The sequence below is a fragment of the Rhodnius prolixus genome, unplaced genomic scaffold, assembly GCF_049639745.1.
Source record: "Rhodnius prolixus isolate KJV_2025 unplaced genomic scaffold, Rpr scaffold_6, whole genome shotgun sequence".
Classification (NCBI taxonomy): domain Eukaryota; kingdom Metazoa; phylum Arthropoda; class Insecta; order Hemiptera; family Reduviidae; genus Rhodnius; species Rhodnius prolixus.
This window is the reverse complement of record NW_027411634.1, coordinates 18,651,901-18,676,302: the sequence shown is the minus strand read 5'-3', so window position 1 is coordinate 18,676,302 and position 24,402 is coordinate 18,651,901. Positions and strand designations below refer to the sequence as shown.

Sequence of the window (24,402 nt, the reverse complement as noted above, 5' to 3'; positions counted from 1 at the left end):
TGAATCCATTCTGTTCTTCCGGTAGTATATTGTTCTTTTCTGACCAGTTCATTAGCCTCTGAGCAAGGATGCTCGTAAAAAGTTTCGTGATAGTATTTATTAGAGCAATACCTCGATAGTTTGCAGGATTTTCTTTATCACCCTTCTTGTGTATGAAATGCATTGTAATTTCGACCCATTTGTCCGGAATCTCCCCGTAATTAAAAACAGTATTAAAAAGATTAAGCAAGTAGTGTTCCCAGTTAGCGGGTAGGATTTTATATGCCTCATACGGGACAGTGTCAATACCTGGTGCTTTCCCTTTATTACACTTCAACACGGCAGTCTGTAGTTCTTCTAGTGAGATATCCGTTTTAAGCTCGCGGAAACATAATTCGTAATCATTTTTCCAAATATGAAAATATGTTTTAGAAAATAAAACTCCACATAAATGTAATAATTTTTATTACAAACAAAAATGTTTTATCCATTTAAGCCACCGTAGCTTCTTCCTTCAGCCTATCCTTCTTGAGCGGACCCATGAAAGCTGATTTATCAGCAGGGGTCTGGAATCTGCCGTGGCCAAATTTGGACGAGGTGTCGATGAACTTAAGATTTATTTTTTCTAAAGCAACACGTTTAGTGTGCACCAACAGAGACTGTAAAAAAAAAATACTTTCGTTAGGTTGGTATTATTTTTTTATTTTTTGTCGCTAATATTTTGTATTAAATCCAAATTATAGAAAGCGGAAATTGGCTCAGGCCTATCATATGAAAAATCAATAAGATTCAGAAGCATTAAAAATCGGCTCTGTAAATTCATCACTGCCAATTATTACTTGAACAACAAAGATTGCTGCTGTTATTTTATTTAAGTAGAAGTAGTTTTTTGCAACTGCATTAATTCGATAAATTCACGTAAATATTAATGGAACTTCAATATTATAAAAATTAGTATTAACATTAATGTATCACAATTTTGAACTCATTATTGTTCTTGGCTACAGCAAAATGAGCTTTACATAGTCTTATGCACTTTTAAATTTTGGTCGTGAATGCGTGGAAAAAAAAATGCAGATGCAGGTAAGGCTTAAAAGTTTTTAATTATAATAGAAGCGCTTTTTCTTACCTTCCTTAAAGTGATAACTCGTTTCTTTGGCCCCACACAGCATCCTTTGATCATAATGAAATCGTTATTAACTTCACCATAATGAGGAAAGCCACCCATAGGTGTTATGGACTTATCAGATAAGTCATAATCTGTAGATGCATTGTTCTTGATTACCTGCGATTAAAAAAAAAAAAAAAGAAGGCATTTTTATTATTAAGAATAGTATATTTCTATACCTTATATACCTATAATTTGATATAACCAAATCAGAATATCAAGCGTCATTCATAGTGAATTCAGAAGACCGTCGTGATATTTATTATCATCATACTCATGTTAGGTTATGACCAGTTTTAATCAATTAGAGATTTGGGCTTCCACAATTTAATTTTTGAAATAAGCAAAATAATTACGTCAGTATATTTAATGCATCTTTCGTACAGATTGGAGACGCCAATAATTCAGGAGTGTAATTTAAATAACGTTTAAAAAATTGCACAAAAGTAAAAGTATTTTTTTTTTTTTCGTTTCTATAGTTAAAATTCTATATGTAATGGTTTCGTGGTAGGAGGATCTCATATCTGTAGAGAAAATCCATATGACCTGTTAGCAGGCAAAAATAGTTAGGTTTTCCGGAAATAGTACCATCTATTTCAAATCCCTCTCAATTTCTTTAAAAATTTACAAGTTAGGAAGAAATCGTAGGGGGAGTACATACATAATTTTTGTTTACTAAATTTTGTAGATGTATGATAATGATTCGGTCAACAAATCAGCATTGATTTTCTTAACAAATTTGTTTTCTTCAGGTTACTTAGTAAAAACAAAATTACTTTTCCTCTTTCATTACCCACTGTATTGGTAAAAACAAATTAAACTCTTTAGTTCACTTTCATCATCTTGGAAGGTCATTAAGTATATTCAAAAATAAAACAAAAAGGTTTATACAATAAATTGACACCTTGACTCTCTACTTTACTATAACAGGTTATACTACTATGGAAGATAAAATGTAGATATTAAGGATCTCAGTATGTAAGATTAAAAAATGAAATAATATGCTCTGTTTCAATAAGTTGTGAAATTAAGCCTTAACATGAATCAGTTAAATTAAATATCTTTCACGCTTTCTCAGAAGACCGTCGTGATATAATTTTCTTCATCTTTATGCTAAGACTTTCTTCCAAGATCAAGAAACCATTTGTGGATGCTTCGTACTAAAAACGATGAAAACCTAAACCACTATGTATTTTTAGTAGGCCGAAGAGAAGAACATGCGTATGTTAGTTCTTCAGAACGCGTTTATTTTCAGACTTTTAAGCGTTTACTTTAGAACTGAAACCAACCAGATAAATACACGCAATCTGCGTAATGGTTTCGTAATATAGGAGAACTAGTAGTTTTGATTTGTTTGCTCGGAAAGATCTAAGTTTATTCCACCTTTTTAAGATTTACATCCTAGGGAGAAACCATAGGCATTGCTTACTTCTGTGCCTTGAAGAGGAACTTATTTTATCTTATCAAACACCAGGGTATTTTGGGATTATGCATCTCTGTCTGCTGGGTTTCGAATCAAACTTCAGAGCCGAGAACTTGTTTAAGAGGGTATATGTATATAGATTCCTTAATTAGTGACTTTTTTGACCTTCCTTTTAGGATTATAAACTGGAGATAAAACACCACTATACAAAGATACCCATAAAAAAACATATAAAATTTACAACAGACAGTACCTTTCCATCTTTAGTGTGGATTCCTTGTCCAATGCGATAAATCTTCTTATTGATTTCAGTCCTGTGGTGATATCCCTTCTGCCCAGCTCTGGCCACAGTGAACTGAACTCTACTCGGATGCCATGCTCCTATACAAGCTACTTTTCTTAATCCTTTATGAGTCTTACGTGGTAACTTCTTTGTATGCCAACGAGATGTTACACCTGCAATAGTAAAATTAATTAAGGAATTAAATAAGGAAATAAATATTGGAAAAAATGCTATATGTAAATTATCATCAGAAGGAAGGCAGCAGTAATGCAAATGGCTTTCCGCAATTTAAATAATTAGGATCAATAAAAAATGCACTTTCATCACACACAAAAAAAAATCAAATGTTTTGTAGGGCACAATGTGTTTAAAAAATACAAAATACGACTAAAACAGAGAAAGAAAATCGCAGACTATTGAATGTAAGCAACGTTCTTGTCTTGACTTAACTTTTTTGGTATAATAATCCAATTTTAACAAGAAACCTTTTTTGAATTATGCTAAAATCTACACTAAATCGATGGAATACAGTAATTTGATATATGGATGATTACAAAAACTCAAGTATTGTCAGAAAAAGCAGCGTTAAATTTGATAGAATTTATTAATACAAAAATAAAGCCTTCACTACTTTATTTCTTGAATTTTACTAGTTGGATACAGAACCTATTTAGAAGAACCAATCAATGACAGTATCTAATATAACCAAAATATCAAACTTATAACAGAAAAGTTTTTTGAATTATAGATAGATTACAAAGAATTAGTATCCGACAACCTAATTCTAGAAACAAGGAACATACTCTGATACACCAACCGAAACTATTCTCCTCCCCAAAATATATTTTTTATCTCATTAAAAACATAAAAGTGAATAATCTTAAGTTAGGGACAACTAAACAGTAATCTAGAAACGAAATTATTATCACGTGAATGCACTTAAGTACAAAAGAGTATAGTATAAATATAGCGTACTTAATATATGGACCGTTTATTTTGAAAGTGGTGTAAGTCCATTTTCTGTTATTTCAAGAGAATTAAAGGTTAACATATCTGTTAATTATAAAATTTACACAAATTATATGAAGTCTGGCAATGTTTCTACTGTTTTATCAATATTTAATTTGGTTATATAAATTTGTTTTAGGCGTATTTTACTAAACTGATGTATACTGACGGGCTGCAAATGGACTTACACCACTTTCAAAAATTAAACAATTGTAAAAATCGTTTAATTTCAATTTTGAAAAATCAAATAATATATATTTTCAAATAATAATATACTAATATATAATAATATTTCATGTTAATAAATAATAATATACTTCATATTAATCCAATTTTGTTCACAAATAATAATGACACGACATAAAATAGAAGTAATATTTTTAATTTTAGACGCTAATTACATTGTTAAAATTACAAGATATTGATAGTATTTAATATAAAACAAATGTAAAATAACAGGCTACTGATCGGCAACCATCTGCTAATCCGCCTACCTCTGTCAATTGGACTTACACCACTTTCATAATGAATTGATTATGCAATTTCATTTACCGACCAATTTTAAATTCTACAAAACATGGGAATTTTGCAGCCATGTTTGGCACTGCAGAAATATAGGAGTCATAAAATTAAAAAGTGTAATAAACTCATGCCTTGAATTAGAAAAAATATAAATTACAAACGCAATCATCAATCAGGAATATTTGGTAAAAAGTTAATGCTAATGTTTATTTTGAGACAAACTTTGCTTTTTTAATGAATTTTTAGGTTAATTAATACAAGACGAATGTAAATTTTAAAAATTAATAAAACAATTCCTCTGAGCATTCTTTCTCTGTCTATAATGCTGTATCATGCTAAATCAGTTAATTATTACTTTTATCAAAACATTTTAAGTAAGAAAATACAAAAACTTGTATGTTAAAAACAAAAAACACACATTTTAATGTTAATAATTAGAGATCACACATATAGCCCTTTACAATGTTAGTAAACTTTTTTAAAATAAATGAAGGAGTTATACATTACCTTTGAATCCTTTTCCTTTAGTAACACCAATACAATCAACCATTTCATCAGCGCCAAAAACTGATGAAATTGGTACAGGTTTTTCTAAATGTTCTTTTACCCAAGCAACTTTATCAGCAATAGTTCCACCGTTTAACTGGATTTCCATTATATGGGCTTTCTTTTGTCGTTGTTTCAACAATTTCATCTGTAGTGAGACAATTTATATATATATATATATGCAGAAATTAATTAAATTACTAAAACAATATTACTAATGAACTTAAACTAACCTGAGTATGGGCTATAATACGGATCACTTTACAATATTTAATCATTTTGCTAAAATCCTTTTCAATTTGTTTCTTGCCAAGTGGATCACTCCATTTCTTGCTAGCCTTAGTGAATGCCTTCTTCTTTGATTTATACCTATAAAATTAATTGTAGAAAACTCTACTATTAACATTCCGCATTTAACCAACTTCATGGAGCAGCAGAATGCACTTTCGTAGAGCACGGCACGCCCTCATCACAATGAGAGGAGAGCATATCCGCTTGCTTGGTAATTTATGACAAATTTCAAAATGCCAAGCATTTTAAATACCCTCTTGCAAAGAGAGGAGGGCTATAGAATATATTAGTTTACTTCAGTATAAAGTTTGCAGTAATTTAAACAAAATAACAATGGTAAGAGCAGAAAAATTAAAATATTTAACCAAAATACTTATTGAACCAAATTGAAGAGAAACAAACGTCTTAACAAATCAAAAACAAAAATTATGTCCAGCGTTATGTATTGTAGTACCTATTTGGTACCAAAATGGTTGGTTTTATTAATCAATAGTTATTTATTTAACAAGTGTGGAAAGTAGTACTTTTCCTCACGCGAGGCGAGTGCAAGTGCAAATTGCCGAGTGTGAGGAAAATACTTTACACTCGAGTTAAATATTATATTTTTTCTACAACCATTAAGGTTATTAACTAAAAAAATTAAAAATTGCTAGAATCACTAGAATCCATTTTAAATTTCTATAAGGTAACACTATAACCTTTTTAACTGTTATAATTAAAAATATCTAATTATTTATTAAAATATTATTTTTATTTATATATTCCTTTCAATTTTTATTTTATTTTTTAATATTCGTTTTTTAATTATTTAGTTACGTTAAATAAGCTTATTAAAGTTTTACAGAAAATATTTAATAACAAAACTTCTTATATCAAGGAAGCACAAAGTTTTTCCACTCACTAGTGAGGAAAGTGACACTAATGGGAATTTTTCCCCACTAGTGAGGTAAAGTTGGGCATTACACAGCCGATTTTAATTGAGTAATGAGAACATTCCTACATGGTTGCAGAAAAACAAATTTTCGTTATATAAAGAATTTTTTCCATCACCTCAGACCGCCCTAGTTTATCTTCAACTATCATTCAGAAAATACCATAAACGATTAATTTTTAAATAAACAATAGGAATCATCATTGGCAATGGACAAGTTTTTTAAATACCATTTCACGTGTTACGTCAAATCAAGTTATGCAAGACGCAATTTGATCCAAAATTAGTAATATTGATAACAAATAAAAGTAAAACTCACCAATTCTTGTAGAATCTTCTTTTACATTCTTCGGCAATATGTTCAGCCCAAACGGTCACAAGACCTCTCAGACCACTGGGAGTTTCGATGTAGCCAACAGCCCCAACTACTACCATTGGTGGAGTCTCAAGAATTGTAACAGCTTCAACGATTTCTTTCTTGTTAATTTCTAAAGGAGGGATAAATACGATTAACTTATTAGTTAGAAATTAATTTACGATTAACAATATTTCCAGGGGGTAGGGGATTAGACATGGTTAGCGCATTGGATTCCGGAGTCCGAATCCAGCTGCTGACACTTCAGATTTTCTCTTTCTAGGAGCGTCTAACAGCTCACTGTTACGTGATGGACAGTTTGTCTGAAATGAGAAAACACTCCGTGGACCGGCTGTGCACTGAAAAAAAAGCTCCGGGCGCTAATAACGCTCTGATGTTGACGTGCCTTAAATTAAAAAAAAAAAAAAAAAAAAAAAAAAAAAAAAAAAAAAAAAAAAAAAAAAAGGAAGCAATATTTTCATATTATCTAGATATCTTAATTTGATTGTCCATTGTATGGTCTGTCTGAATGGTCAAAGCCCAACGGGCTACAAACAGCCATGGAATATACAAAGTGCAACCTAAGTTGCTTTAATCTATGACGCCATGGTAACACAACATATTAAGTATGTTGCATCATCCCATCGTGATCAGCGACTAGACGAGGCAAGTGCTGGTCACAGGCGTCAAAAACAGGAAATTCAAATAAAAATTAATTACTAAAATTATAAAATAAAACTATTGCAACGATAGACTTTCCAATAAAATGAGAAGCACAGAACCTTTTAAAAACTAAAGGCCTACAGTCTCAAAATAGTGGCTTGTTTGACTTACGAATTTTATAATGTATCTTTTGTACATTGTTAGCAATACTCAGGTAGAAACTGACTCTAATATTACAATTGAAAGTCAAAATATTACAGTAAAGCACAACTAAAACTACAAATTACTGTTGCTATAAAATTCACGAGACAAATTTATTTTGTCCATTATATGGTCTGTCTAAATGGTCAAAGCCCAATGGGCTACAAATAGCCATGGAATATATAAAGTGCAACATAAGTTGCTTTAGTTTATGACGACATGGTAACACTGCACATAATGTGCAGCATCCTCCCATAATGACCAGCGACAAGTCGAGGCAAGTGCTGGACACAGGCGTCGAAAAAAAGAAGAAGAGAAAGCGAGTGAAACCAAAGTAAAATTACCAAGAACTTCTGTATTAAGATGTAACAATATTTACTATTTTAATAAAATGTGAGGATATAAATATTCTATACCCAAGGGATACAAATACCACTTCATTAAATCTCAACACGTAAATAAAAGTGGGTATTAGACTCCAAGAATTACAAAACTAAGTGTTACATTATCAACGGCAAATGATCAAAATTAAACAAATTACAACAGCTTATGCACCTATGTGAAAAATTTGTCCATTATATGGTCTATCTAAATGGTCAAATCCCAACGGGCTACAAATAGCCATGGAATATATAAAGTGCAACATAAGTTGCTTTAGTCTATGATGCCATGGTAACACTGCACATAATGTACAGCATCCTCCCATCATGACCAGCGACTAGACGAGGCAAGTGCTGGGCACAGGCATCAACGAACGCTACTTTCTATGATTAGAATAATATTTTGAAAACTTGGGTATGTTGCTAAAGCATCGGTCATGCACAACTAAGAAATGTCTCATACAACATTACTGCACACGATTCACAAATTTTAGATTAAAACATCAAAATATAAAATCTTCTAAAAAGAGAGAGTAACTTATTTGCTTTAACAAAGAGTTACATACGTAAATATATATCTATCACATTTTTTTACATAAACGAAAAATAAAAAGTGCCAGTTATAATTGGAAAAACCGTTGTATCGATAAATGGATGTGAAATAAATGAAGGACAAGAATTTAGTTTGAATGAAGTACAAGAAAATGATGCGGTGTTGTTTGAAATCATGGTAAGACAAAAAATTGTAAAATGTGTAAACAGTTGATTAGATTCATAGAATTTGATGTAATTACACATTGAGTAGAGTCAAAATATTTGCTAATTGAACTAATAAGGGGTGGAGTAGGAAAGGCACCAGCCATGTTATGGAAAATTCCATACCTTAAGTTATGACAATAATTTCTTAACTTAATAAAAGGAATTAAAAATAACATTTGTGAAATATAAAACGTGGTAAAAATAAGAAAAATAAAAGACATTTAAAATTAATCGCATAATTATAAACAATACTCACTTGAACCAGGCCGGTCTGCTTCTCTTACAACGTGGGTCATGCCAGCTTTATATCCAATAAAGGCTGTTAAATGAACTGGTTTTGAAGGATCATCTTTTGGAAATGACTTAACCTTGCCCCGGTGTCTTGAAGACCGCTTCTTAGGATAGAAACCCATAGAACCATGCCGGGGAGCACTAAACTTACGATGAGACTACATAAAAAAATGCCTATATTAATTATATTTCATACCTAATCTGAATTACATAAATAGACAAATAATGCTGTTAGAAACAGTAAATTTTTAAGATTCTATTTCTAATGATCCTTCAAAGGATAGACACGTTACTACACTCAGATTCTAAGAGAATGAGGAAGGGCAATAGAAACAGATGCCAGAATACTTATTTCAAATAGTAAGTTTAGTCTAAATATAAAAATGTTTTGGGGCATTTTTTCTTAAATAAAAACTTTCCATTATTTAAAAATCCTTTCTTCGAAACTGGATGTGTATGTACATTTATCTAATTAAATTAGCCACTAAGTCTAGAATAAAAGTAGGCATATTTTTGTCTTTCTGATTTATTCAAAAGCATGTACTTAATGAACCCAAAGGCCAAAATCTCACCCATAAAAAAATTAAATTTATATGACCTCGAATATTTCAATTCTGAAGTTTATATCTTAATAATAATTAAGGTTATGAGCAGGTATAAAGTAGAAATGATCTAATTGCATCAGAGCGACGTACACGTGGAACCAACAACCACGTGGGAGCTTTTGCTTAAAATTGGTACCGTTTAGGTTATTCTTGAATTCTAGAAAATATTTCTTTAAAGAAAGTAAAATCAATTATTTAGCGTACTAGAAATAAACTCATTGATAGGATTTTTTGTTATTAAAAGAAAGAAAAAAAAAATCCATAAAAGCATTTAGTAGAATGGCTGCATGTTACAAGGACGAAAAAATAAATCTCATAACAATCAAATTAATGTTATTGATGTTATAGTTCAAGTAAATTTTAAAAATTATTTCTTACCATCTTAAATGTGAACTGCCACTAGCTACCTCGTGTCCGACGATACTCGACCACCTTAGTGTAACAGCAATGTGGGAAAGACGCCAACACGTTCAATACTTCGTCCAACTTCTCCAAATCCAACAAAGCCTTTTTACAACCGCCAATAAGATTCTCGTATCCAATGCCCATCCCCCCCCAATTTCCATTCAGCCAACCAAAAATTTTCCTTTGCCAAAGCCTTCTTTATCATTCTAGAAATCCAACAGTATTTTTTTTTAAATAAGTTTCATTGCAATGTCGACAAACGATAAAAAAAAAATTAAAAATATATTTAACAAAAATTAAAATTATATTAAATTTTTTGAAATTTTTAGATAAATTTATCAAACATATTTCGTCACTAAATTTCTAGAAATGATAGAATTTTATTCACATTTTAAATAAGATAATTAGTAATTCAGGAAACAATTACTGCTATCACTTTCCTGTTTGCTTTATTTTCTCCATTTAAATTTTCTATTGGGTATCTTAATTTTTTTATAACAAAAATTATAATAGAAGCACTTAGTGGTGTTTTTTCCCCACAGGTTTTAGCACTGTTAATATTCTGGGGGAGGGAGGTGCCAAGGTTATTTAACTCGAGAAAGCTGGTAGGGTAAGTATTTAATAGTGAAAGTGAATCAGTTGAGTGAGAGCATTGTGTAGCGATATCGGTGCAATTGTTCGCGAAGTTTATAGCATAATGTCTTGTCCATTTTTAAGTAAGTTATCTACATCTTATCTAAAAAATTATTGGCCGTTTTTAATTAAAAATTACAGCCAAAATTGCCCGGCTTTGATAAATACTGCAGCATTTCATTCAAAAGCAACTTCAACTGGTGATGTAAGTAAATGCCCATTTTTGGCGAATTCCCAAGACAAGCTGGTTAAAAAGGCCAGCGAGGCTATACAAGAAGATGTTATCGTACTTTCTCAGCCCAAACCAGAACATCAGCCGAAAGAAGAAATTTTTCAGTATGATAACTTTTTTCATGAGCAAATTTTGAAAAAGAAAAGAGACCACTCTTACAGAGTATTCAAAAAAGTAAGTAGAAATGCTACTGATTTTCCATACGCTACAGAATCTAGTTGGGGGGATAGGCCCATTACTGTATGGTGTGCCAATGACTATCTAGGAATGTCATGTCATCCTAAAGTTCATGAAGCTATTAAAACAGCTCTGAAGAAGTATGGTGCTGGAGCTGGTGGAACAAGAAATATATCAGGGAATTCTCTTTTACATGAGAAATTAGAGAATGACTTAGCAAAACTTCATCAAAAAGAAAGAGCTCTTTTGTTTACATCTTGTTTTGTGGCCAACGATTCGACTTTATTTACTTTAGGTAAATCTATCCCTGGATGCCACATCTTTTCTGATGAAGGCAATCATGCATCCATGATACAGGGTATTAGAAACAGTCAAGCTCCAAAGCATATATTTAGACATAATGATCCTAATCACCTACAAGAATTGCTGAAAACTGTGGACAGTTCTCTCCCAAAGATTGTAGCTTTTGAAACTGTTCATTCTATGACAGGTGCTATCTGCCCGTTGAAAGACATGTGTGATACAGCTCATAAGTATGGTAGCCTTACTTTTGTCGACGAGGTTCATGCTGTAGGTCTCTATGGAACTAACGGAGCTGGAATTGGTGAAAGGGATGGACAACTAGATAAAATGGATATAATATCTGGGACTTTAGGTAAAGCTTTTGGAAATATTGGTGGTTATATAGCGTCAGATTCTTCACTAATAGACATGGTTAGAAGCTATGCTGCAGGATTTATATTCACAACATCGCTACCACCGACTGTGCTGGCAGGTGCAATAGCTTCCATCTCAATACTTTCATCAGACGAAGGAAGAGATTTGAGAAAAAGACATCAGGAAAATGTGAAATATCTGAAAACTCAACTGTTAGAAAAAGGATTTCCTGTTTTACCAACGCCATCTCATATTATCCCAGTAAAGATAGGTGATCCATTTATTTGTACTAAACTGTCGGATTCATTACTTAAAAAGAAAGGCCATTATATACAAGCTATTAACTATCCAACTGTACCAAAAGGTGAAGAAAAACTGAGAATTGCACCAACACCATTTCATACTAGACCTATGATGGATAAGTTTGTAGCAGATTTCTTAGAAATATGGCATGATATGGGCCTGAGACATGCACCATGTCAGCATTGTAAGAAAACTGTATCCTATAAATGTGAACAAGAATCATGCCAAATACCCGATTGCCCGTTAACTGCCGTTGTTAATTGAGCAGAGATTTAAAACAACCTTGAAAAATTTAACATATTAGACTTACCCTCTCTAGTGTGTATAATACGTTTTGTAACAGGATGACCTGAATTTGTTTCGATTGCTCAACCCGCGGCTCTCATTAATATGTGCTTTCAGAAGAGTTGGTTAAATAAAACCAACAATTAAAAAAACAAAAAATTTAACAATGAAATTTTCAGGTTGTATGTTTAGTTAATTTATTTTTATGTGAATTTTTATAATTTTTACATTTTACGACCACAGGAATAAAATTAATTTCTTTTTTGCAAAATATTTTACAGGTACAAGTAAAACAATAAATGATTATCATAAGTAGAATAACAAACTTGTGAATAAAAAATCAATGTTCCCCGAAAAAAGTAAGAAAACCGTACCTGTCATTTTATTCCTGAAAACTACATATGTATTTATTTTTATATTTTTGACTACCTTGCAAGTGTCTTTATTTATTTTATTTTTTTTAAAAGTGCATCACACAGAAAGCTTCTGTAGATTGGAATATCCGTAATCGAGTAACTTTTTAAATCTTGTAAGATGGCTTTAAAGAAAGAAAATTAATAAAAAAAAAATTATTTTTCAGTTACCTTTAGTTTATAATTTGATTTTAATGTCACACAAATAAAAACAAATAAAGTTTGTTATATGTATTGGCTCATTTATTTATTTAGCTTGATGTGCTCTTTAAGCTGTTATAAAACAAATTGAAAAGTTTGTTATAAATTTTGTTTTTTGTTTATGAAATTTTATTGTATCTAGGTGGAGGAGTTTAACATAGACCTATACATACATTCATTATATTTTTATAGATCACCTCCAATTAAATTGGTATTAAGTTTTCAGAATTGTTGTCTATTTCTGTTATAAAATAAATTATGGCCAGATTAATTTGGTTTATTTTATTTTTATTTATAATTAAACCTCATTCTAGTTCTTAAAATCATTTTATATGATTTTATCGTGGAAAAATCTGTATTATTTGTATATAAAGAATTATTTATTAGTATTTATTTTCTTTCAGACTAGCAAAACTTATGTTGCATCTCAATTCACAGTATTCACAGTAAAAGAACTGTAGAGAAAAACTTTCTAACAACAGTATCTCCGTTTGAAAAAGTAGTAAATTATGATTTTTTATTTGAAAGATTTAAAAAAAAAATTAATATGTACATTCTGGCTCGTCTTGTGGGAAGAAATTGAAGTGTACCCTGGTTACATTTTAAAGTAATGTATGGCCCCTGAGAAACATGATCGTTTGAATAGTGAAAGTGTTTGATTTTGCTGTCTTAAATAATCAGTTCTATTTAATAACTATTTAAAGGCGAAAAATAAGACATTTGTCGAGGGAACGACCCCCGAAAAGGGAAGAAAAATAAAATCCAGTTTTTTGATCTTTGAACATTTAACATTAAAAATGTTTGCTATTGCTTTTGATACATAAAATAGCTGTAAATTAGTGAAGAGTGATTATTTAGAAGAGTGAAGATTTAAGCCTGGTTAAGATGTCAGCCAACAGCGAAAAGTTAAGAAAAGTGATCGCCTAATTTTTCAGCTGAAGATTTACGTCCAACTACAAATTAGAAGTTGTGGACAGGATCGGAAGTCCATTCTTTACTATTAACATTTTTTTTCTATAAAAAATTTAAACAATTGAAAATTTGGTTAGATCCGTTGTGATTAATAAAATGTTTGATTTTATCACTTTTAGCATGCACGTTTATTGTATCTCAGAACGCTTTCGGATTTTCATCTATTATCAGATGTAAATTACTCAGTTTAGTGAAGGTATTTCGACTTCACTTATGTTTCCGTCTATGCACTACATTTACCGACTCAAAAAAATAAAAAGTACCTTAACGCGGTATATATGATGTGGGAATTTCCCACTAACAAAATCTACGCTTCGTAACCACTAAAACACCAACAACCGTCCCAGTATTAATTAAATATGTTTTACAAATCTGGAGGTAAATGAAATTACAAGAGTTTCAACTACGAGAAATTAGCAAGGGGAAGTCGTACTTAGTGCCTTACTCTAGATTTGTTTTTTGCTTTTAAGATAAAGTACAACTCAGTGGCGAAATATACAAAAAAAATTCATTATCTCTTTATTCATAGACTGCATTCAAGTTTTTCTGCCATCAAAAAAGGCTTTTAATTTTTCGATAATTATTTTTTACTTTAATTTTCACTGATAAAGTAACAAAACAAAGTAGTACATTGAAATTATTTTCAAAAAATGGTGGAATTTTAATCTAATTAAAGAGGGTAAAACATCCTTTAGACAAATTCTTTATAGGCTTCATGTTTTGTGAGCTATTTAATTAAATAGCTGTGAAACTGTTTTATCTTTTCGCTTCTTCATTTTTAATAACAAAACTAAAAATTTTTAGTTTCTCTTCTCGTAGAAATTTATTTTAGTCAATTATTTTAGACTTGAACTACAATATCATCACTGAATTTTTTTTTTTGTAACCAATATCTAAAAAATCTATTCTGTGATTGAAAAGTAATGAAATATAGAAAAATATCAGTGATTTAGCGTATTTTACTTAGTTCACACTTGAACAGTTATTGCTACCCTTCTGAAACTTTTTCAAAATCAATCTCAGATCTCCTTTAATTGTACGAGAATTCTCATTATTTATTTTGAAAGTTCTTGAAATGTATTTCGAAAATATTGCATGAAATATCTTCTGGTGAAAGTAGGCTGGGTATAAATAGCATTTCTAATATTTATTGCCGATAAGCAATCTCTTTTCTTTCTTCTTTTTTTTTTAGAGAAATAAGATAAAAAATGCAAAAGAATCACTTTTTGTCAGTAGTTTGCTTTGTTAAGTAAATACACAATATAACATTTAACCTTGGCAAATAAAGAAGAAGAAGATGCAAGGTAAGATCTTTTGATATAATCTACTAAATAAAAATTAACAATTTCCTTTTTAAAATAAATTTAATTAATTTATTGTTTAAGAGAGAGCCAAAAAAACAGTTAGCTTCTTCAAGGACATACAAGCACAAACTTTCCCACTTCATTCGACCATAAATATCTGTGGAAATATTGTTATTAGGTTAAAATTCCTTAAATTATATTCATTAATTCGAAATTTAAATCCGTTTTGAAAATTATTAAATATTGATGCCGACTACGGATGGTGCATACTTAAGCACTAAGCTTGTGACAACACTACAACATCCAAGGAAAAGATACATTCATTAATTTTTAAATTATGGGAAATTATAATAAATGCAATTATAATGCAAGTTTTGCGTTAATGTAAATTGTTTAAATATCAGTTAGCAAGAGTTGTACGAGACGAAAACGATAAGTGGAGTGGAAATCTCTACACCAAACTGGTGGTGATGGAAACTATCTCTGTTGATGGATGAAGGTCCAAAATCGGTCAGGGAGTCAACAAAATTGCGTGCTACGATGGGTAAAATCAGAGATATTTGAATAACATTGATTAACACGTTTTTAAATGAAATAAGTTCTCAAATATTTGTCGTTATCCAGTTGGTAAGAAAACTTGCTACTTTTGGAATCACTGAATTATAAAAAAAGGTAATGTTTAGTTATTTCCTACAAACTTCGATAAACATTCGTTCGCCTAATTGTGACCCAATAAATCCTAAGTGAACTTCTAGTTGTGATGTACTGTGTGTATATTAGTGTGCAGCAGTGTATCCACAATTTTTCGCGGTGTTGGTATGGTTGAAGAAATAAATGCTATTTTTAAAAGAACTATTCATTTCATTAAAAAAAAAAAAGAAAATCTTTTTTCTAATGAATGATTTCACGTGATGATACAGCTTCCTCAGAACTCATATAAAATTATTCTTCTCTGAGAAAAGTTTCAAACTAAAGTAATTGGCTCAACGTACGTCATATCCAACTCTATAAAATAGAAATAGAAAAATACAGTAAAGTCGAACAAACAGTTACATTCTTACATTTTCCAAACTTGAAAATTAAGCAATAAAAACTCTCTTTTTTATTTATTTATTTTGTAATTTACAATCTGTATAAATATATAAAATAAGTGAATAGGAGGTAAATAAGATGAACTGGTGCGGGAAGAGCAGGAGGAGAGAAGCTACCCAGCGGTAGAACTCTCTATATGTGAGAGGAGTGATAGGAGACTAATGACGTTTAGTTCTTCAGACTGCGAGGAAGTCGCGGGACCACTGGCGATTCAGTCGGCGAATAGGATTGTTAGAAATGTCAGAGGAGGCGAGAGAATGTACTGGAGGATTTGAGCAAGTAAAGAGAGCAGTATGGAATAACTTAATAATAGATAAGTGAAATAGTATTTTACGCCAAAATGGCTCTTTTGTGGGATGTCCACTCGCCTTCTTGCCTCAAATTGGCCTTTATGGAATTTTCTAGGAATCTTTCAAATAAAATTTACAGATTTGTGGGGTGCAATTGGAAGGCTAAGTTTCACACTATTAAAATGAAGAATAAATTAAGATAATGACTAAAACATACTAAAAAAAGTTTCGAATTAAAGAACTGGCCTCTAAAAAGATGGTACTATAGTAGCGAAGTTGAGAAAGACACTTAAGTAAGTCTGAATGTTTTCATTATCCCAAGCAGGTCTCAAAAAACCTTTGAATATTTATAGAATATACCTAGGTTTTCTGTTTCTTAATATCAATAAAATATAAATCTTTCATCTAATTATTTATTCAAATAAGTTTTACGTTTAAGAAAACTATAGAAGTAATGAAGTAAGTTGAATTCTAGGAATTAATTTATTGTTAAATGCAATCTTATCTCCAAAAAAAATAAATGAATGAATGTGGAAGTAATAAAAATGACCTCATTACAACTTTTATTGTAGTATTTTATTCAATGAATGACCTAGAGATTACACACTAGGTAAATCAATTCGAGTGAGATCATTCAAAATTAAATTTGTTTCACTAATACTATATGTTATCCTTTATCCTTGAGAAGTCTTAGATCTTAGAGTCTTTTAAAACGTTCACTTTCATTAATAAACTTGTAAAACAAAGTAGCTTTTTGAAATTGACGAATTTCATTCCCCAAAAAAAATTTCGTTTTAATCTATTAAAAATAAGATGAAACCCTTCAAACAAAGATTCGTAGGAGATATTTTTGTGCATTATATATATAATAAAAAAGTTGTGGAGCACTGTTTTCATTTAGTACTTGTTAGGATTTATTGTAATCCTGATCTATTTCGGAATTTCATTCATCATTTGGAGTAGAGAATTCGATTTCATTTATGCTTCTGTCTGAAACAAAAAGAAAACTACTTATAATTAATTGAAAAAATAAAGCAAAATAATAAAAACAAACATTTACAAATTATTCTTTTCATTGTAAATGATCAGGCTCTAACTGAAAATCATTCTAAGCAACTTCTTTCTAATTGAATAATAAAATGTGAGACAGCTAAAGAATGAAACATATTCACAGTTTGTTTAGCTTAATTATGTCACGATCCTATTGTATATAACAAAACATGATAAAGCTAAAAGGGAATGTAACTTTCCCATAGTATTGAATATATTTCTTATAATTGTTTACAGCATTGATTTGGCATTCGTTCCTTTTGTTAACTTTTCGTAGAAGAAAATATGTTAAATTATTTATCTGCTTCTTGAATGTAATTCATGAAAATTAATTTATCCGCTTGCTAAATTATCCGATCTAAAATAATAATTATGCTTTCCATTTTGGATTCCAAATATAGTTGTTCGGTCGTGACCGAGACCATTCGGCTAGTTTGGCTAGCGTCCGTCTCTCGCGAGTCAGCCTCGCGCCCGCGCGCGTACTAATGTACACATCCGCCTTAATTTCCTTCTTTCTACATATTTCTTATCGCTCATTATTATGTTATTATTTTACACCTTTTTTATCCTCTCAAACTTTCTATATTAACTTGTTGTTTCCGCTTCTATTTCCTTTATTTGTTTTTCTATATTCTAAACCCTTTGCCCCACTACTTCCTTTGAACCATGTGGTCACCTTTCGAGTCTGTGCAGTTCCCTGCTAGTCCTCGCTTAAGACGCCTCTCTGCTCACGCTTTTAGCAACTTAACGCCTCTCAACCCGCTACGCTTCACTACCGCTGACATCTAGCAGCCCGCATATTTCACCGCATCTATCGCATTTATTGCACTTTTCCCCTTCATTCTTCCGCTTACCTTATTTCCACTTCCGCTACGCTTATCTGAGCCTGAGCCCAAATATTGCCTCCCTTTCTCAGAGCTCAACACACACACACACACACACTTACATAAACATATACACACGCTTCCGCACCCCCGCTTCCTTTCCCCTCATCGCTTCTCAGGCCGCTTATCAACATACCTCACGCACATCGCTCCTTGCAAAGGGTAAGTACCTTCCTCTTTTTCTTTTATTTCTCTTTATTTTTTCTATTCTTCTTTGTCTACTATTATTTCGTACAGCGCCCACTTGGGCACCTTAGCATTTGGGTGTAGGCGGCCACGCGCGCCTACATTTTGGTCCTCCGGGCCGGATATACGCACATATACAGTTATACAGTCCACTTCTTCCGCATCGCTTAATAAAACCCACTATGGCGCCAAAAAACGGGAAAGGCACTGCAGGTGCATTATCGCTTGTTGCCTTCACTCGTTTAATCAGCGACACAAATTTGGCTTTCAATCGCCATCTTGAGGCCTTCCTCCAGCGAAGGAAGGACTCTGAGCTAACCTCATGCTTCATCGCGTTACGGCGCGTTCTTATTGATGCTGACATCGCTACCTTCCTGAGGCGGGCTGGAGAATATCTCAATGCCGACTCACTCCCTGATGGTCTTACGGACGATGTGTTGTTGAGCGAGGTTCAGCGGGTGCGAGAGCTGTACCACCATCTTGCTGAAAAACTACAGGCAGCCTGCCTCGCCTTCTCTTCCCCCATTTCACATTTCCCGGACGATCGCGCTCCTCAGATTCTGCTGCCAAAAGGGGGAAAGGGCACAGCAAGTTCCTTATCCTCTTTCGCATTTATCACCATGCTCATTAACGCAAAGAATGCGTTAAATTACCATTTTGAACTCTTTCTTGGACGAAGAAAGGGCGTTCCTTCCATTGCAACGCTTACCGAACTTGTCGAGACCGACTTCGCAACCTTCCGAGAGCGAGTTGAGCCGTATCTGGATGCGAACCGGCCTCCTGAGGGCCTCTCGGAATGGCATTTGATAGACGGGTTCCAGCAGGTGCAAAATTTACACCTCGAAATTATCGATATCTTTGCGAAGGCTAATTCTGCTTCCTTGGTCACTACGCGGCCATCCACGCCTGCCAGCTCTCCACCGTCGGCAACCCCTGCTTCAACAGCCTCTCCCACGCCTCGCCTTGCTGCATCACTCCCTCCTGCGCTTCCAGCGCACCTGCAGCCTTCAGGTCTTCTCAAGGTCTCTGATGAGGCCGTAGGCATCCCTGCTGCTAGCCCCGGTTTTCCGCGCTCACCTGTTCGCCCCGCTGCCGAGAAGTCACACTCCTCATCTCCTTCACCTCACATTAGTGACGTTGAGAACCCGTCTCCTCCGCCTTATATTACCAGAGTAAAGTGCGCTTCTCCTCCGCTTCACATCACTGGAACTGAGAACGCTTCTCCTTCGCCTCCTATCAGTAGGGCTGAGTGCTCTTCTATGCCTCATATTCCTGAGGCTGAGGATGTCTCTCCTTCGCTCCCCTTATTTGAGGAGCTGCCCCCCGCATCTCCTCCGTCTTATAGTAGCGGAGTTGAGTGCACTTCTCCTTCACTGTACAACAGGGAAGTTGAATGCTTATCTCCTCCGCCTCATCACACTGAGGCTGAGGGCGCTTCTCCCCCGCAATCACCTTTATTTCCCACTTCGGAGGAGCCGCCTATTACGTCTCCTGCATCTCTTGCGCCTCTTACCGCTCAGGCAGAGGACGCCTTTCCTCCGCAATCAACTTTACTCACTGCCTCTAAGGAGTCACGCCCCGCACCTCCTCCATCTCGCATTAGCGGAGCTGAGTGTGCCTCTCCACACAGTGAGGCTGTGCGCCCACCTCCTCCACTCCATGTCATCCGGGCAGAATGCCCTCCGCCATGCTGCACGGTAAACGCAGAACCTGTCTCAGGTTCCGTGTGTACATCCACCGCAGATGATCCAATTAATAGCGACTTGCACAGTCTTACCCCGCCTCATCTTCAGGAATGCACCCAGGGGTCGAGCGGACCTGCTAGGCTTTCTGAGCCTCTAGACAATGGGCCTAGACGCCCCGCATCACCTGATTCAACCGCAATGTGTATGTATCAGGAAGCTAAACCACCAGTCAAGGTGGCTCTAGTGACCACTGCTCCTGAGGACAATATTATTTCCCAGTTCTCTTCATTGCTCCACCGCCAACGCATTACTGCGTATTGTTTACGCTTCGGGTTCAACTGCAGGAACCCCACCACGCCTCGCAATGGTGAGCTATCATTCTTGGAGCTACAAAACGCCTTAAGTCATATCATCCGGGTCATACATGAAGAGTATCCTGCTAAGAAATTACTAGAGGTTCATACTCCTTTCTCTCCGCCTTGCTTAGATCTGCAATTAAACCGCTCCTCGAACTCCAAGGATCCGCTGCGCGTACGTGGACCTCTTACTGATGCACCACTACCCTGCGCGTTTCTCTATTCTATTCGAATGCCCGGGAATCAGTATCGCCCCCGGCTCATTCTTGATGCTACGCTGCACCGTCTGCTTCCCACTGGTGCCTTAGCCCCCAATGCTTTCGTCCACTGCCACTGCGCCATACCGGATGGGCGCAGAGGTAGCTGGCGCTGTCTTAACAACTGCAGCCAGTGCTGCCCAGCCACGCTTCACTCCATCACTCCCCCTATGGGTGCCCTCTCGCCTAAGCACATCCTTGCTGTTATGGCCTGCAGGGTGGCCGGTGTCAACCTCACCGGCCCCTTCGCCAGGTCTATCGCGCAATTGCGCAGTGACACATTACCCAAGGGGCATCCAGGATCTTTTCACAGCTTCACCACCTTCGCAGGTTCGCTGAGCAAGAAGGCCTCCGCGCTGTTCACCTCCCCTGTCACCACTGCCTCTCAACGCTTTGTTGCCCCACGTAGCTTACCCTTCACGATGTGTTCCGATATCAAAACTAATTTCGTGTACGCACAAAACTCACTGCGCGAGCTGGGAAATCACCTCCATCATCCGCAACTTACTTTAACCATGAGGTACACTCCCCCTGCCACAGTGAATGGCGGGCGGGTATATCCCTCGCGAGTCTGCAGTGTGGGCGACATGAAAGAGGCTCCATCTCAGTCCACGAAGCAACACCTCACGCACGCTATCAGTGATCTCCGCTTCTCATGTGAGAGATTGTTAAACATGGTGTTCAGGGTCGAGACCATCCGTAACTCCCCACCGCTAAGCGCTCCATCCTCGGATCGAGCCGCTTCTAAACCCAAGACTCCAGGACCACACTGGTTGCCTTCTCTAACTGCATCTCAAGGACGAGCCCCCTCTACGGTCCATCCCGATCGCATCCGCCAGGAGAATCTCCGTAACCTTATCCCGCAGGCCTTCGGGAACCTTCCCCCGCTTCCGCAGTGGTTCAAACAGCCACGTACTACCGCCAACCGCTTCAGGGGTCACCCGCCGCATCTAGGCCAGACTCCGCTCCTCGCTCATGTCAAATTCACTGAAGCCAAGCCTTCAGGGCGGGCGGGATGTTCGGTCGTGACCGAGACCATTCGGCTAGTTTGGCTAGCGTCCGTCTCTCGCGAGTCAGCCTCGCGCCCGCGCGCGTACTAATGTACACATCCGCCTTAATTTCCTTCTTTCTACATATTTCTTATCGCTCATTATTATGTTATTATTTTACACCTTTTTTATCCTCTCAAACTTTCTATATTAACTTGTTGTTTCCGCTTCTATTTCCTTTATTTGTTTTTCTATATTCTAAACCCTTTGCCCCACTACTTCCTTTGAACCATGTGGTCACCTTTCGAGTCTGTGCAGTTCCCTGCTAGTCCTCGCTTAAGACGCCTCTCTGCTCACGCTTTTAGCAACTTAACGCCTCTCAACCCGCTACGCTTCACTACCGCTGACATCTAGCAGCCCGCATATTTCACCGCATCTATCGCATTTATTGCACTTTTCCCCTTCATTCTTCCGCTTACCTTATTTCCACTTCCGCTACGCTTATCTGAGCCTGAGCCCAAATATTGCCTCCCTTTCTCAGAGCTCAACACACACACACACACACACTTACATAAACATATACACACGCTTCCGCACCCCCGCTTCCTTTCCCCTCATCGCTTCTCAGGCCGCTTATCAACATACCTCACGCACATCGCTCCTTGCAAAGGGTAAGTACCTTCCTCTTTTTCTTTTATTTCTCTTTATTTTTTCTATTCTTCTTTGTCTACTATTATTTCGTACAGCGCCCACTTGGGCACCTTAGCATTTGGGTGTAGGCGGCCACGCGCGCCTACAATAGTATATATTGCTGGCGGAGTTCAAAGGGAGCACATTTCTTTATTATTATTATAATTATCACAGAGGAGGAAACTATATAACTCTTTACCCTTTAGAAAAACAATAACAGCCAGAACAGCCAAATATATACTCGTAAATCCGACGTTGGATTGCTAACTTACTTTACTATAAATTTCTCAGATTAAAAAATTAAATGATTAGAGGCGCTAATGAATTTAGTAGTAAAAAAAAAAAAAAACATGAGGTAAAAGATTTTTGTAGATAGGTTGGTAGCGAGGTGGATTAGTCAACTGGAGATCAAGTCTAGGCGCACTACCCCTAGATTTTCTTTTCTCAGGAGCTTCTACTTCCTTAGTCCAGTAAACGTATTACAAACAAAACGTATTACACCTCAAGAAAGGTAAGAATAAGTTCTAACTGTTCACCGGACGTAACGAATAAAAGATATCCATAATAGGTATTAATTAAATTCGCGATTGTCTAATTGACACAGTCGTTTTCATTGAGTAGAATTTTTTTGTTGTCTTCTTTCTTTAAAAATGCTTTTTATTTGTTATAGACGTTTAGCTCTATTTGGCAATTCTACTTAGGCTTAGGAAAACCTATTTTTATAGACGCCCTTGAGTATGAAACAAGTTTGTAGTTATATTTAAAAAACTAAATTCATTCAACCATATCTCAGAATAAATTACTGCAACTTTAAAAGTATGAAATCTTTATAAACAAAACAGCTAAAGAAATTATTTTCTTTTAAAGGAAAAAAAATAATTTTTTTCTCTCTCATAAATCAGGTTTTTTTAAATAGTCATTTTTTAGTATTTTCTAGCTGTAAAAAGATAAATCGCACTGTTTTGGAAAGGGACGTTATTACATATTTATTGTTTTATATTCTCGTAAATTTATAATATTTTCATAAGATGTGGTTCATTTTATGTTTTTGGATGACTTCTAAAAAATTTGAATTAGTTGATAAGATAAATTAGCATTTTTTTTTAAATTTTATTTATTTATTACTTTTTTTTTGTCTCACGCTAACTACACATTAGCCTACCCGTTAGTGTAAAAGTTAATTAGGATGTTCTCAATCTTCAGATAAACTTATAAAAATTAATAACTCTTAACATTAAGAAAAATTAAAAGAAATAATAAAATTAAAATAAAAGTAAAGTGATATTGAAAAGCTTAATGATCTAAGAATAGGCGAATATAACTTTTCGAAAGGAAGAATAAAGGTGTTACAAAACCATAACTAAGAAGTTGCCAATAAATTTAAAATACAGTTTGAAGGATACAAAAATTTAAGAAAATGTTAAAAATAAAAAGGTAATATGAGTAAATATAGTTGCCTACAATAATAATAATTTAACATTTAATGAAATTTAGCCTTAATGAAGGTGAGATAACATAAACAGGGAGTTGTGGTTGTTGTTTATAGCCTTAACTGTATTAATAAATTTTGGTTAAACTTGGTGTACTAAAGTTATATATTCATATCTTCAAATTTGATTTGAAGTTTTTTTTTTTTTTTTTAAAGGAAAACTGTTTTTAAAGCAGTTCTGGGCAGAGCTCACCTCTGTAATGTCATTTAAGCGTATTGTGCGGGCTCATTAAATGTAAATTTCTAAATTTTGTTAGTAAAATCTTATTTTTCGAAAACAAATAGTTTCAAAAATTACGGTAAGAAAATGTAGAGTGAGAAGAGTTAGTTCCAGATTTTTATCTCAGGAGTGAACAGTTTAACATGTGATAACTGATAATTGTAATTATTATCATTTCCACTTTGACCGTATGAATTTAATCGATGTTATGTTATAAATGTGGGATA

At 34.4% G+C, this 24,402-nt stretch overlaps 3 protein-coding genes across 3 annotated transcripts in view; 2 read left to right on the top strand and 1 right to left on the bottom strand.

Moving 5' to 3' along the window:
* Positions 1–427: 427 nt before the first annotated feature.
* RpL3 (ribosomal protein L3) lies at positions 428–9,945 on the bottom strand. Its single transcript, XM_074141184.1, has 8 exons — positions 9,784–9,945; positions 8,766–8,958; positions 6,471–6,639; positions 5,163–5,298; positions 4,891–5,077; positions 2,824–3,026; positions 1,109–1,264; positions 428–638 (listed from the first exon to the last, which is right to left on the bottom strand). The coding sequence occupies exons 1-8, from the start codon at positions 9,784–9,786 to the stop codon at positions 471–473; spliced, it is 1,215 nt and encodes a 404-aa protein (XP_073997285.1). The 5' UTR covers positions 9,787–9,945; the 3' UTR covers positions 428–470.
* Positions 9,946–10,389: 444 nt separating this feature from the next.
* Positions 10,390–12,982, top strand: Alas (5-aminolevulinate synthase). Its single transcript, XM_074141167.1, has one exon. It carries the CDS (start codon positions 10,508–10,510, stop codon positions 12,074–12,076), a length of 1,569 nt encoding a protein of 522 aa, XP_073997268.1. The 5' UTR covers positions 10,390–10,507; the 3' UTR covers positions 12,077–12,982.
* Positions 12,983–17,856: 4,874 nt separating this feature from the next.
* The window catches only part of LOC141460780 (uncharacterized), a 37,641-nt gene continuing 31,095 nt past the window's right edge, over positions 17,857–24,402 (top strand). The window contains exon 1 of the mRNA XM_074141088.1: positions 17,857–22,447. Within this exon, the coding sequence (XP_073997189.1) occupies positions 18,672–21,887 (3,216 nt within the window). The 5' untranslated portion in view covers positions 17,857–18,671 and the 3' untranslated portion in view covers positions 21,888–22,447. The remainder of the gene's footprint in view (positions 22,448–24,402) is intronic.

Excerpts from the sequence above, each read along its gene's own strand:
- RpL3 (XM_074141184.1), bottom strand. Across the intron at positions 1,265-2,823 it reads TCCACACTAAAGATGGAAAG|GTAATCAAGAACAATGCATC; the intron begins GTACTGTCTGTT and ends TTTTAATCGCAG. Across the intron at positions 639-1,108 it reads GAGTTATCACTTTAAGGAAG|TCTCTGTTGGTGCACACTAA; the intron begins GTAAGAAAAAGC and ends TTTTTTTTACAG.
- Alas (XM_074141167.1), top strand. The coding sequence starts at position 10,508 with ATGTCTTGTCCATTTTTAAGTAAGTTATCTACATCTTATCTAAAAAAT.